The sequence below is a fragment of the Nicotiana tomentosiformis genome, chromosome 6, assembly GCF_000390325.3.
Source record: "Nicotiana tomentosiformis chromosome 6, ASM39032v3, whole genome shotgun sequence".
Classification (NCBI taxonomy): Eukaryota; Viridiplantae; Streptophyta; class Magnoliopsida; order Solanales; family Solanaceae; genus Nicotiana; species Nicotiana tomentosiformis.
The window spans coordinates 18922712-18937489 of record NC_090817.1 but is presented as its reverse complement, the minus strand read 5'-3'; the positions used below and the strand labels follow the sequence as shown (position 1 = coordinate 18937489).

Sequence of the window (14778 nt, the reverse complement as noted above, 5' to 3'; positions counted from 1 at the left end):
GGTCAAGAAAGTATCACACTACTTTGTGATAGTGAGAGTGCTATCCAATTAGCAAAGCACCAAGTTTATCATGCAAGGACGAAGCACATTGATGTTCGATATCACTTTGTACGAGATATTATAGAAGAAGGTGGAGTCATGGTGTAGAAAATTCGGACTACAGACAACCCTGCCGATATGCTAACAAAAGTAGTGACTGCGATCAAGTTTCAACATTGTTTGAACTTGATCAAACATTGTTGAACTTTGAAGATTGGAGTTGAAGACACAATCAAATTTTATCAGTAAGAGAAAATTGCAAAAAGTGGAATCTTGCCAAGGTGGAGATTTGTTGAATTTTGACAAGATTAATGTGAACTAGTGTGAACATTTGAAGCCTCCTTTTAGGAAGAAATTGATAGATGCATTTTTCATTCATTTACATTGCATGTTCACACTTAATATGATGTCATGCATGACATTATTAAGGCCATTTCTCTTCTATAAATAGCAAGGGTTTTGTTCATTTGTAAACATCTCTCACTTGCCTTCTTATCTCCTAAGGCATTTGAATCTTCTTTCTCTCTTGTAGTATTTCACTTGTATTTTTGGAGTGAAATAAATTTGAGTTGATTGTGTCCGAGTACTAGGCAAAAAATCAAATTTTGCCGAACCTCGTTAATTTCTGGTGTTCATTTTATTATTGTCTCATTTACTATTTATTTGCCACCTTTAATATAGTAGTTGTGATTTAATCACTCTCTATATATTCGGCTTCCGCAACAGTTTTCTCCTGCGTAACTATAGGTTGTCAGTTTACAAAGTTGAAGTTCTAGGTAAATGGGACCAATGATGTTGTAGCTTCTTGTGACACATGTACAACAACAACAAACCTAGTGTAATCTCACAAGTGGGGTTCGGGGAGGGTAGTGAGTAAATAGCCTTGCCCCTACGTTGTGGAGGTGGAGAGGTTGTTTCCGATAGAAACCGGCTCTAAGGCAAAATCACAACAGTATAGAGACTTTTTTTGTGACGCATGTTTCTCAGTGTATGTCACTTGATCATTAGTATGTTCTTACCTATTGGAATAAAGGGAGATACTACATGTTTTTATTTCCTTCTTATCGGAGCCATTTAGCAATGGTACAATTGTAATAACACTTACCTCTTTGTTGTTGATGAAACAGAAAATTATCATGTTTATTACCTTATTTAGACGTTATAGGCCCAGAGACGCATCCAATATTTTAACTTGATGGGTTCAACGTGTAAAATTTGTTGAAACTTTTAATAAGTTTTTTCTCGTATATATTTACACTCCATGTGGAAAATACTAGGTTTAGTTGAACCAGTAAACTAAGCTACATTCATCTCTAGTTAGTAATTATAGCTTCTTATTAGCTATTGGAATAAATTTAGCACCTACCTGTTTGTTCTCATCTCTGAGTCATTTAGCAATGAGTATTATTGTACCAATGCTTACCTCTTTGATTTTATGAAACAGAAAATTATCTTGTTTTATTACCTCGTTTGATAGATATTGCCCCATGTTTTACTTCTAGTAAAAGCTGCTCTTTTGTGATTAGACAAGCTGACTCCGGCTGCATTTGAGAAGCATTCTGGAAGAGAGACTTCCAGGAAATGGAAGAATAATATTTGGATAATTGTGGATGGTGAGAAAGTTCCAGTGGTAAAGACTGCGCTACTCAAATATTATAACCATTCTTTAAAGGCCAATGGATCTCAAAATGGGCGAGCTTGTCATCGCGATGAGTTTATCAGATGTACCGATTGCAACAAAGAACGCAGGTTTCATCTCTGCACAACTGAAGAATGCAGGAGCTACCATGATGCTTTGGCCAATGCGCATTGGAAGTGCTCTGATATTCCTTATGACAAGTATGTTGCTTCCTTTTCATTCTTAATTTCTTTAATAGTGAGCATGTTTTACATATGGAGGCTGTTGTTTTCAAAGTCTGGTATGTGTAAGATTTGTGGTGTCTGTATATATTATTTGGTTTGATCGCCTTATTAGAAACTTAAGAAAGGTTATTTTGTCACAAGGAAAATGTTAAGCTACTGAACAAGTGGTTTTAGTTATTCTGGATCAATGACCATTCAGCAAAGTGTGCACGAAAAACAGAAGTACAATTCATATGAAAGGTGTTGTGCAATGATTGAGACAACATGCAAGATGGATTAATACTCTGACAGAAACAGAGATTTTTGTTCAATCAGCAGACTAAAATAAGCATTATGCTTGCTTTCAAGATGTATGGTCGGATTCCTGAAAGCTTAAAAGGTGGAAAGTATTAGAGTTCAGTTATGTATGTGATGCTCCAAAAATGGAATGACTTGGTAATTCACAGAAAGATGTCACATATAGGAAAATGTCATAGTATTGATGGTGTACATAATCAGAAGACAGGTAATGAGCAAGAAGTCAAGGATCAGGCAAATTACCTTATCTGTGTCATTGTCCAAATAACCGTGAAGTTACTGTAATGTGGCTATGTTTATTGAGGACGGAGTCTAAACTACCTGTCTGGTTTTCCTTTTTGATATTTCTCATTCCTTTGCAACACAATGTCTATGATTAGGATTTTTTTTCTTTTCTTTGATTTGTATTCATTGTAGACATGTTGTTTGTTGCTTTCTTCTGTTTTAGAGTTTCATGTGATGATGATGAAGAACGAGCAAGCCATAGGGTGTCCAGAGGATGTTCGCAGGGGCGAAGCTACAGTGTAGCAAGGGTGGTCTCGTCGGAAAATTAAAACTGTGTATATAGGTAAAATTTTGGATTTACATGCATTTAATATATATCGAACACCCTTACAACAATGAAGAGTCATAGCTCAGTGGTAAAGGGTGGTCAAGAGGGCCTCGTGGGTGCGGGTTCGAGTTTCATTCTCCACAACTTGCATTGATTTCTCAGACTGCACTTCCTGTGTGTGTTTTGGATGTAAAATATGCCGTTTCTCAGACAGCAGTTGCCAAACTTGCATTGATTTCACTAGGAATGCAATAGCTTGAATCACCCCTTAACTTTTTTTTATCATACCTTAATATTTCTTTCAATTTAGATGGGCATGTTTTTCCCCATCATTAATTCATTTTACCCCTGTACATATTTACAGCATGTTTTTGCTGACATTCTCTTTCAGGGATTCTACTAAATTTACAATCACAGTCAAAGGCTTTATCTTTTCCTGTGTAGTTTTCCGTTTGTACGGTTCAGACAGGTCCTTTAAATCTCCATACTTTACAACATAACTAGCTGCTGTGAGAAACAATGTGTATTTGGTATGACGGAAAACATTGTTCAAGGAAAATCCTTTTTCCTGTTTTAATCAATGAAAGATATTTTCTGAAAAATATAAATTAAAGATAAATTACATTTGCAAATTCGAGAGGGAATGCTAGACGTTTCTCTCAAATAAAAACCTCATTGGCGCCAAACGTGAGGGAATGCTAGACGTTTGGTAATTTCTCCTCCGACTAGGATAAAAGATCCTATTGAAGCAGCTAATCCCATGCATATTGTATGGACATCTGGTCGCACAAATTGCATAGTATCATAAATAGCCACCCCAGGTATTACCCAGCCTCCAAGAAAGTTTATAAACAAATACAGACCTTTGGTCTCATCCTCGATACTAAGATATACCATAAGACCAATAAGTTGAATCGAAATCTAGCATTTTGATGATTAAACCAATCACTTAGTTCTAAGAGCAAAACTGGAAGAACAAACTACCTAAAGAAAGGGTCGTATAAGCAGACACTTGGAACTTTGGGACAAAAAATAAAAAACCTATAATGCAAACTAAAACAGTAACTAGCACTATACACACCCAAACCTATGAGGGAATGGAAAACAATTCTGGAAATTAGCTACTATATGTAGAACCAAAGTTAAAAGTAATTTTCTCCTCGGAAGCACTTTGTTTTCACCTTCAATAACGTTGTGCCCTCCCTCTCCCTCTCCCACGGCCAAACCGGCCACCACCACCCCGACCATTTCCTCTCCAGCCACCACCAAAATGATTGCCTTGATTGAAGTTCAGACAACCATTAGTATTGCCTGGAACAATAGCAGGTGGATGTGAATTGTTGCTGTCTCCTGTTTCTGGTCCATTCACGGGAACTGCAGCAGGTTGTTGTGAATTGCTGCTGTCTCCTGTTTGTGGTCCAAAACCACCACCACCCTGAAAATTCGCATTCCAGCCACCAACAAAATGATTGCTTTGATTGAAGTTCAGAGAACCGTTAATAGCAGGAACTGCAGCAGGTTGTTGTGAATTGCTGTTGTCTCCTGTTTGTGGTCCAAAACTACCACCACCCTGAAAATTTGCATTCCAGCCACCACCAAAATGATTGCCTTGATTGAAGTTCAGAGAACCGTTAATAGCAGGAACTGCAGCGGGTGGATGTGAATTGTTGTTGGCTCCTGCTTGTGGTACGTTAACTGGTATCTGACCTCCCAAGTTGAAAGGTAAATGTGCCAATTGGCCTGGTAAGCCCCCCAAAGCAAATGATGGTTGATTGAAACCATTTTGTCCCAATGCCGGCCAAGGTGCAAACGCTTGCCCTGTGCCAAAATCTGGCTGTAAAAACGGCAAGATAAAGTTAGGAGGAGGTCCTGGATTGAATTGCTGTTGTAAAGGTACTCCATTAGGCAAAGGCATTTGAAACATTTGCTGAGGATGACATTGTTGTTGCCATGGCATGCCAATTGTTGGCAAAGTATTAGGTAAGCCCATATTCCCGGGCTGCTGATTTGGGATTATATTAGTCCAAACTCCACTTGAAGGCGCTGCAAAAGCAGGGGCCTGTTGCGGATGATGAAATGAAGGAACTAAGTCAGTCCTATTGCCTGACCTCTGTCCTTGGGAAGAACCAGTAACAGGTGGGACGAGATTTTGACTTTGCTCGACTGGTGGCTTCACAGCTTGCTCACATTTCGAGTTCTGAGATCGATTTCTGAATTTCTTTTTGTCCTTCTTCTTGTTTCCAACTTTCTCGTCATTTGTGCCCCTCTTTTTCATTTTCAGTATTCTCTTGTACTCAGCCTCCTTCTCATCATCTGAAAATTCTTCATCCGCGGACACCTCTTCATCATTTTCACCAGATGCATCATACCCTTTCTTGTAAAGACTTCCGTCGTTAAGGACATGATTTGCAAATTCTGGGACAAAAGAGATCAAAGTGCCTTGGTTGATTTCAGTGGGGACTTCGCTCTCACTATTGTATCTTACAATGTAGTAGGGGTTCTTGACAGGCCCAAAAATCTCGTCCACTATACCCAGTGGGGATCTGCTTTCTGTTATCCAAAGAAGAGAACCATCACTAAGAGGATTATGCTTCTCCACCCCTTCTACAACAATTTGGGCACCAAGAATCTGTATTGCACCACAGAGATCAAATAAACATTTGAATTAAGAATCTAAAATAATATACAAGCAGGCAGTGTCTGTTCTTGTTCTTTTTATTTATTTATTTTGGGGAGAGGGGGGGGGGGGGTTTCATTTTTGGCCCATTTGCCGAAAATAATTACGGCGCTAGCCCAAATACATAAAGCATATACACTGATTATGTATATTTATACTTAATATACAAAACATATACATTTGCTGGCTATTATGTTTTAGGGCGGCCCAAAAGAGTAATTATCCCTTTTTTTCCTTTTTTGTGGTTTGTTGTTGCTTTAAATAAAACTAGTAGTCGTACTCGCGCGATGCACGGTCAATATTATACAAATATTAATTAAATAAATTTGTGATGGGGCTTGTTTGAACATTAGATCGTATTGCTTTAATAAGTTTCAATTGTCATCTTATTTGTCAATACAATATACTCAATAATAAAATCTATATATTAAATTAAAGGGACTTATATAGTCATCGAATAACTTTTTTGGTCTGTATTTTTCTTGATTATATTATCCAATGTTTAGTATTCTTACATTGTTAATAGAAATTTTTATTAGCATATTACTTTGTTTAATATTTTATCGTATATTTTATTACTCTTGAAATATTTTTTTATTTTGAAGTTTATTCTATTGTTCTGAATAATATTGTCTGAATTTTAATGAATAAAATCTCTATTAAATTGAAGTGACTTATATAGTCATCGAATAACTTTTTTGTTATGTAGATTTCTTCATTATACTATTCAATTTTTATTATTACATTGTTAATAGAAATTTTTATTAGCATATTACTTTGTTTAATATTTTTATCTACTACTTTCTTTTTGTAATATAATAGAAGATATAAATTTTATTACTCTTGGAATTTTTTATTTTTTAAAAATTTTATCCTATCGTTCTCAACAATATTGTCTGGATTTTAATGTATAAATACGCTTTTTATTAAGAAAAAAACGAAAATGATTTAAAAAACAGAAACAAAGAAATTAACTAACCTAAACTAGCATTCACCCATTTTGAGTAGTTAATTTTATGTAATTAGTTTCTTTATGTATTTTTTTTATTTTTTAAATAATTTTTGAATCTCCAAATTTGTTGGAGGTTTGTCGTAAAATGTGACACTTGTTAAATTTTTGTTGTTACACTTGGCATCATCACATTGATTTGCTTCTCATATTCTATAGAGATAGATAGATAGATATTGGTATAGATATAGACTATCATATTCATATTAGAAAGAAACTACTCCCAAATTTGAATTCAAAGGTTTTTATTTTTTTTATTTTAAAACAATTTTTAAACTCCAACTTGAAACTACTCCTCAATTTGAATTGGCAATTTTTTATTTTTTTTAATTTCGTTTTTTATTTTAAAATAATTTTAAAACTCCAACTTTGTCCTAAAAATTTACACTTGTCATCGTATGGTTATGCCACTTGGCATCATAAAATTATTTTACTTATCTTTATATATATATATATATATATATATATATATATATATATATAGAGAGAGAGAGAGAGAGAGGAGAGAGAGAGACTTCTATATTAGGAAGAAACTACTCCCTATTTATAGTCATCGAATAACTTTTTTGTTCTATATATTTCTTTATTATACTATCCAATTTTTATTATTATTACATTGTCAATAAAATTTGTTATTAGCATAATACTTTGTTTAATATTTTTGTCTGCTACTTTCTTTTTTGTAATATAATAGAAGATATATATTTTATTACTCTTGAAATTATTATTTTTTTTTAAATTAAATTCTATTGTTCTCAATAATATTGTCTGGATTTTAATGTATAAATACGCTTTTTATTTAGGAAAAAAACAAAATGATTTAAACAACCGAAACAAGGAAGAACTACTCCCAAATTTGAATTGAAAGTTTTTTATTTTTTTATTTTAAAATAATTTTAAAACTCCAACTTGAAACTATTCCTCAAATTGAATTGGCAATTTTTTTTAATTTGTTTTTATTTTAAAATAATTTTAAAACTCCAACTTTGTTGGAGCTTTGTCCTAAAAATCAACACATGTCATCGCATGGTTATGCCATTTGACATCATATAATTATTTTACTTCTCTTTAGATATATATGTGTGTGTGTGTGTGTGTAAAGAGAGACTACTATATTAGGAAGAAACTACTACTCATTTTGAATAGGTAGTTTTAAAAATTTTCTTATTTTCGAGATTTACAGATATTTAAATTAAAAAATAATAACCAATAACTAATTTTTAACTAAATAACTAATTATTAACAAACTATGCCATGTGGCATTTTTCTAGATTGTTATTTGGCTTAATGTGGTGCCTTTTTCTTTGGCTTTTAATAGTATATAGATGATCAAATGCAGAGAGAAATACAATGTGATTTGCTCTTTTATTGTCTTACCGCTGAAACAACTCCAACACGCAGGGTCTGGTGATGTGGTAGCAGAGTTGCTTTCACTATCGGAACCAGGGGAAGAACCTGCAAATACATGGTTAGCAAAAGATTTAATATTTGCATGCAAAAATGATCATTTGTGAAGACCAAATCCATATTATTAGTTCCCTGACATACTCTCAGCTCCCAATTCGTTTTTTTTGTTTGGAAAGATGCATTTCTTTAAGACTATGCGGTGTGTCTTTAACTAGATGACCAAATGAGCGAACACAGAGAGCAATATTAAAGTGTCAATCAACACGCACACTAAACAAGTCTACCAGATGATGACAACTATGTTGATGGATGCAAGTTAGAACTTACTGAAATGATTGATTCAGTACTTACACTTAAAACCCGACTTTACCAACCCACACACCCAGCTCTTTCTTCCTAGTTCCTATCTTCTGTTCTCCTCATTTTCCATTTGCGATCTCTGATTTTCTTCATCCGTAGGTTCTTTCTTTCAATCCGGACCTATATTGTATTCGCAGAATCCTCTAAATATCATAACTTGATTCCCATGAGAATTGAAGGATGCAGCTTAAGCACAAAAGATCTGTTGCCGCTTAACAAGTTTTAAGTGCTATCAAAATTCTATATGTAAAAGTAGAACAAAAAATTATAATCAGACAAATAATTTGCAGTCAGCAATCAGTAACTTGCAAACCTCCAGGTCAAAATACACCACATTGTAAATGAAACATAATTACGTCATTACCACCAAAGGAGACTGTAACTTGGTGATGATAACCACCACATTGCCTAAAAACCACTCAATTAAGCCCTTTGCCACTTTCTTCATAGCCAACAAGTAGAACTTGTATGCTTAATCCAGAAATATGGTAACCTCTAGATGAGCCTAAAAAGTAAAGCTACTCATATCTTTGCCACTTTCTGTATAGTCAAAAAGTAGGACATATATTCCTAACTCGGAATATATGTTAACTACACTTTCACCGAGTTCTGGTATAAGGTCTTCAAACAATCATGTGCAACCATCAAATAATTTGAAGTTATCAATCGAACAAACTCCTAACATATTATTTAGTACGAAACTGAAATGGGTTCAAATGAAACGACATAGATATTGAGGATCCATATATCCGACTCCAACTAAATTGGACTCAACTGAAGCATAGTTGTTGTAACTCACATGTTAGCATGTATCCATGCACTCTTCAATTAAGAGATTAGTACATTTTTGGGCAAAAGCTAGAGGTTCAGGCTACAACAACAATTAAAACAAATACTCCTGTTTCATTTTGCAATGGTTCAAGCTACGACAACAAATAAAACAAATATTCTAGTTCCATTTTGCAAATAAGGGCAGCTGTTCGTTTCAGCCACTCAAACAGTTAAACTTCTCATGACATGATCGCTCTTGAAATAAACAGATTATAATTGCACATTAGCAGTGTTTTACAAACATCCATTGAAGCTTCATCTCTTGTAGATCTCCCTAGTCCCTACTTATAGCGGAAGCTTTTATGACTAATTCTGCTGAAACTTTTAAACATTTTTATGCGTTGTATGCCAAAATGTGCACTTGCATCATGTTACTTGTAAAAGAATCCAAGTATCCAATGTGAAACCACATCTCCTCAACGTTTAATCACATTATGGGATTTTACAAGTGGATTGAGGTACCTTGTTTTTGCTTTTTATTTATTGGTCCTTTCCCATTTTTGTTGTTCCTTTAAATATAAACCTTACACTTTTGAGTAGTCCAAACAGGCTAAAGACTATAGCTGAGTTAGGTGTGTCTAGAGCAGAGTTATTAGCTCAATAGGGTGAACTGAGATAAGCCTAGAGCAGCTTGATGAAAAGGAATTGAGTACCCAAGATTGTATAAACCACTCTCTATGCCCTTATATATCCAATATGGTAGATATTGTATAGGAACAGTGCAATGCAACATTTTAACAATTCAAATGCATCTGATGATAGAAGTGAGTTATTACCGGAAGCTCGTTCTTAGACCTGATAGGTCCTTTAACACTTGAATCCTCCTCCTCATCTTCGCTCCAAGCAACCATCTCATCTACATCCACATCAGATGTTTGTATCTCACCTTCTTCCAATTCCATCTCCCCTTTGATTCCCCTTACCTTTCTATCTTCTCTTCTTTTTCCTCCCTCATCACTACTCGTGAACTCGGACAACGATGAACAAGATGAACTCTCTGTTTCAGACTCCGTATCACTATCACCACCTTTTGACACATCACACTTTCCTGTGTTTTTATTCTCACTTGTCACATTTCTTTCATCATCCCTACTAATATTTTCAACTTCATCACTCTCCCTAACTATATCACTACCACTACCATTTATACTAACTTTACCCATCTTCTCTATAACCCCCATTTTACTCTTTTCAAGATTCAAATAACTCAATTTTTCACAACCATCTACATCCCCTTCCTTTTCAACTTCAATTTTCTCATAAATCCCACTAATACCCACATCACCATCTCTGTCAACAGCCTCAAAAACTTCAACTTTCTTACGAATTCCAGCAATACCCACCTCATTATCCCTGTCAACAGTGTCAAAAAAGTCAGCTTTCTCACAATTTCCACCAATACCCACCTTATTATCCCTTACAACGGCGCCAAAAACATTAATTTTCTCAGAAATTCCACCAATACCCACCTCACCATTTCTGTCAAAAACTTCAACTTTCTCACAAATCCCACCAATACCCACCTCATTTTCTCTTTCAACGGCGTCAAAAACTTCAATGTTTTCACAAATTTCACCAATACCCACCTCATTACATCCATTAACAGTGCCAAAAACAGCTTCTTCATTACAAACCTCAAATGGGTCTTGTTTCACATCAGCCATACAATCTACTGTGGGGCTCTCAGCAAGAAAATCCTTTAAGGAATCAAAATCAAGAAACGAATCAGCAAAAGAGCAAGAGAACTCGTCTAGGTCAGGGGTAAATATGTCAAATGGGTCAGTTTCTTGCTTAAGCTCTGAAGAGGTTTGATTCTTGATGTCTTGTTCAAGCTCATTATTACTACCTATTATGGGATCATTATGCAAAAAACCCACCATGTTTAAGGAATAAAATTAGGGTTCTTAAAAGAGATTTCATAATAGTTTTAAGAGAGAAAATGTGGGTTTATATATACGGATACGTAGAGTAACGTACGGATTTTGAACTGAGGCATTGCTCGCGGCAAAAGCCTGTTCTTAAACCCTAGGGTTTAAGGGTTCAGAATATTTTAGAAGGCTAAAAGTTTCTTTCTGAAAAATAAAAGAAGAAAAGGCCACAATATAACCAGAATGGACTCTGCCTAGGTACATCGGGCTTGGGCTTATAAGCTCTTTAGTCAACAGCATAAAAGACGTCTAGCTTTGATTAAAACAAAAATAGAAAAATAAAATTGTATAGCAACTTTTAAAATAATAGTAAAACATATCTATCTATATATATATATATATATATATGATATGATATGTTATATACAAAAAATATATAAATTTTATACACTTGTGCGACTACCGATATAAATAGTTTTGACCGGAGACTAGGTCCACAAATTTTCCCCAGTTTCTTTCCTTTTGTATAAGCTATTTAATAAATGGTTCTCTTTTTATTCTTTTTATTTCTCTTACAACTTATGAATCTTTCGAATAACGGTTTAAAAATTCTTTTTGAGCAAATTATAAATTGTATGAGAAAATATTAGACTCGAGTTTAAAATTTTGTAAGTTACTGCAAACATTAGTCCACAGTTTAATATTTTATCTATAAGGTTGAGCAAATTAAAAATTATATGAGCAAACATTAGACCCGTTGATCGGAAGGGCCAAAGGGGTAATTTTCTGAAGATTATATTTGCACAACTTTTAAATGGGGACAAAATCTTAAAACTGCCTAATACATGAACATTTGCCTAAATTAGCTAAAAATTACTTGTAGAGAGTACTTCCTCCTTCAATGGGTCTTACTTAGCGCGAGTTCCAATAAGTTATCGGATACAAGGTATCAAATCAAAAAAAGAAAAACGAAATATGAAGCATGAGATCTCGGTCAAATATTTGAAAAACTTTTATTGTTGTTATATTTAACGGGATTGATGAAAGAATAATGAGTAGTATTTTATTAACGCAATTACGTCATTCATAATGTCTCTTTAGTTGTTTCTTTTGTTTAAAGTTGATAATATAATACTTAGTTTGTATGAACATTACTAGTTGAATATATACTATATAGTACTAGCATGATTGATTTTTCTGTTGGGAGAACAAACAGAAATCTATAACTTTTCCTTGGCAGCATAATAAAAAAATATTTTTTCAAAATAAAAATATCCTTACAAAAAAATTCATATTTTCTAAAGTATATTCGTTAAATTAACATATGTGCCTCTCAACTATTAATACAATTGCATAAGACGTATAATTTTCCCAACCTAACCACCATTAACACATACTTAATAATTTATTTTAATATATTTAAATCATCATATAATGAGTAAGTAATTATATAAGATGTCTAATATTATTACTTACCTATATTAATATTGATTAAAAAATTAATGTGTTTTGTGATTTTTTATATTTTAAGTAAATTAAATTGAAAAGCTTAATTAATATTAGTCTTTCGTGGTAATAAATTTGAATCATTTTATCTATTTCGTTTAACTAAATCCTACTCATAGCATGTTAAGGAAAGGAAACGTGGGGCGAAAGCTAGAAAGGAAACAAAAGTTTTAAGAAACAAGAATTTTAGGAAACAAAGTGTTCCCAAATCCTATTCCCTATCAAATTCGTTAAAACTTCATTTGTCCTATAAATACGATAGATACTATCATTACATTCCAACTTTCTAAAATTCCTTGTATTTTTTCTTAAAATCTAACAAAACTTTAGAATTTTTTTTCCAAGAAATATGTCTCAAGATCACCAACGTCCCTATTTCGCTACTCGTACATTACCAAATGATGTTTTTCACTTGCAAAGAATGAACCAACAACAGCCCGATAATCCACATGATCAAACAAGTGTAATATCTTATAATGATACTAACATGTTTGAATGTTGGGAAATAACAACTTACTGTGATCCTGCTATGGATATAGATTGTTTACCCGAAAAATCGGATAACGTTAAAATTATGTATGGTTCTAATGATACGTGATACCCTTTGATACAAAGATAACAATACGAGTGTTCTTGACTATAAGAGTGGATAATGAACACAAAGAATGAGTAAGATGAAGAAGAACAAGCACAAGGAGATGTCTTTGTATATGAGAAAAAATCTTTTGTTCCCGTATCTTATTATGTGCATAGCTTACAAGGATCCCCTCTTTTATAATAGAAGGTTATTACATTATTTATAACAAAACATAATAAAATAAAGCATATAGTAGATGACACATGATGATTTGTCTCTTCCTCGATTCCCGCCAAGATTCTCTCTCTTGGTGCGGTTATAACGGCTCTTGTCTGTGAGCTCGATACTGGCTCGAACTCGTTGTTGGGTCGAGCCCTTCAGTCTTGTCTTGAGTCCGATCTTCGGGATGGGCGTGGCGCATTTCCAACCTCGAAGCATTGCCTTGCGGATCGATTTGGTCACGGGCTTGATAAGATTATCGAGCCGACTCCTCGAGCAACCTTCGGACTCGAGGCTCGTTTGTACTATCTTTGGAGCTCATTCCCAAAATCCTACTCTGGTTTCTTGTCACTCGAACTCGATCGAACGTAGAATGGCCAAAAATTATTTCGACCGTATACAGATAGTCCCCTCGTTTCTCATGAAAGATGCGGTGAGAATCGATATGATTTTCGATGGTTCGATCGGGTTATAAGCTGACATTTTAATAAGGATCGATTATGATGTATGTGATAGATATCCCATAGATTTAGTCTTTCAAGGTATTTAATGCTTGTCAGATGGCGGTCGGTCACCTCTGATATTGAACCGTCATGATGGAAGCCTATAAATAACCCTTCCATCTAACATTTACCACTTTTACGCCTTCACTCTTTCTTATCTTTTCTCTCTATTTCGTCGTTTGCAGAGCCATCTACACCAGAGTTTTGGTGTCGTCAATTTTTCACTTTCTTTTGCCTTTTTCCCTCTCATATCAATGGCCAAAACTTCGAAAATTGTACCTCAGAAGGAAAAAGCTTCTTCTTCATGGTCGTCCGGCGACAAGGCGTCGGTGGAGCCGTCCATCCATGACTATGTTCCCGACCCGTGTACTATGAAGATCGATTTTAAGGTCGAGAATCCTTCATTTGTTTCGGGTCGATGCGAGCACATGTTTATGTACATGTGCTCTATAACGGAGGGTCATCTTGAGGCCGTTAGGAAAGACTGCAACTGGGGTTCCGAGGTTGTCTTGCAAATTTTATCCCCCGAAGAGAGCGTCATCACCCACGTGGAGGGGTTTTTAAGTGTTTACACTTATCCCTTCACGTTGGTTCCCGTCGACCCAGTAATCATTGATTTTTGCAAAAGATATCAAGTCACCCTCTATCAAATTCATCCTTCTCTATGGCGTATAGTAATCCTACTTCGCTTTTTCTCTGTCAAAGCCGGGGGGGCTGGATTTTCCCTGAATCACCTCATAAGATTGTATCGACCTCAAATCTTTCGAGGACTAATCAAACTTCATCGTCGGGCATCGAAGGCTTTGATGTCGAGCATTGACAAAGACAAGGATCGGGGTTGGATGGGCCATTATATTCGGGTGAGGACCCGTGATCTTATTCCGGAAGAGAAAATGTCGTTCCCCAAGGAATGGAATTTCGACCGTAAGTGGTTCTCATAAGACGTTGCTTTTTGTATCTTTTTTTTTATGTCTTTCTCCGATATACAACTGCCCCTTGGATGCCACAAGCGGTACTCGACCTCGAGGATTGGGTTCGGAAGTTAGCCTCGACCTCCTCTTATACCGAA

At 34.9% G+C, this 14778-nt stretch overlaps 1 protein-coding gene across 2 annotated transcripts; it reads right to left on the bottom strand.

Annotated features, from left to right (window-relative positions):
• Positions 1–3661: 3661 nt before the first annotated feature.
• Positions 3662–11119, bottom strand: LOC104102972 (uncharacterized). Of its 2 annotated transcripts, XM_009610832.4 has the most exons (4): positions 10623–11119; positions 9813–10559; positions 7816–7893; positions 3662–5381 (listed from the first exon to the last, which is right to left on the bottom strand). In XM_009610832.4, the coding sequence occupies exons 1-4, from the start codon at positions 10914–10916 to the stop codon at positions 3936–3938; spliced, it is 2565 nt and encodes an 854-aa protein (XP_009609127.1). In that variant the 5' UTR covers positions 10917–11119; the 3' UTR covers positions 3662–3935. The 2 variants fall into 2 exon arrangements, with proteins under 2 accessions (XP_009609127.1, XP_009609126.1); XM_009610831.4 differs by having other exon boundaries at positions 9813–11119.
• Positions 11120–14778: the final 3659 nt, after the last annotated feature.

Excerpts from the sequence above, each read along its gene's own strand:
- LOC104102972 (XM_009610831.4), bottom strand. The coding sequence starts at position 10,916 with ATGGTGGGTTTTTTGCATAATGATCCCATAATAGGTAGTAATAATGAG. Across the intron at positions 7,894-9,812 it reads GGTCTAAGAACGAGCTTCCG|GTTCTTCCCCTGGTTCCGAT; the intron begins GTAATAACTCAC and ends ATGTATTTGCAG. Across the intron at positions 5,382-7,815 it reads GTGTTGGAGTTGTTTCAGCG|ATTCTTGGTGCCCAAATTGT; the intron begins GTAAGACAATAA and ends GGTGCAATACAG.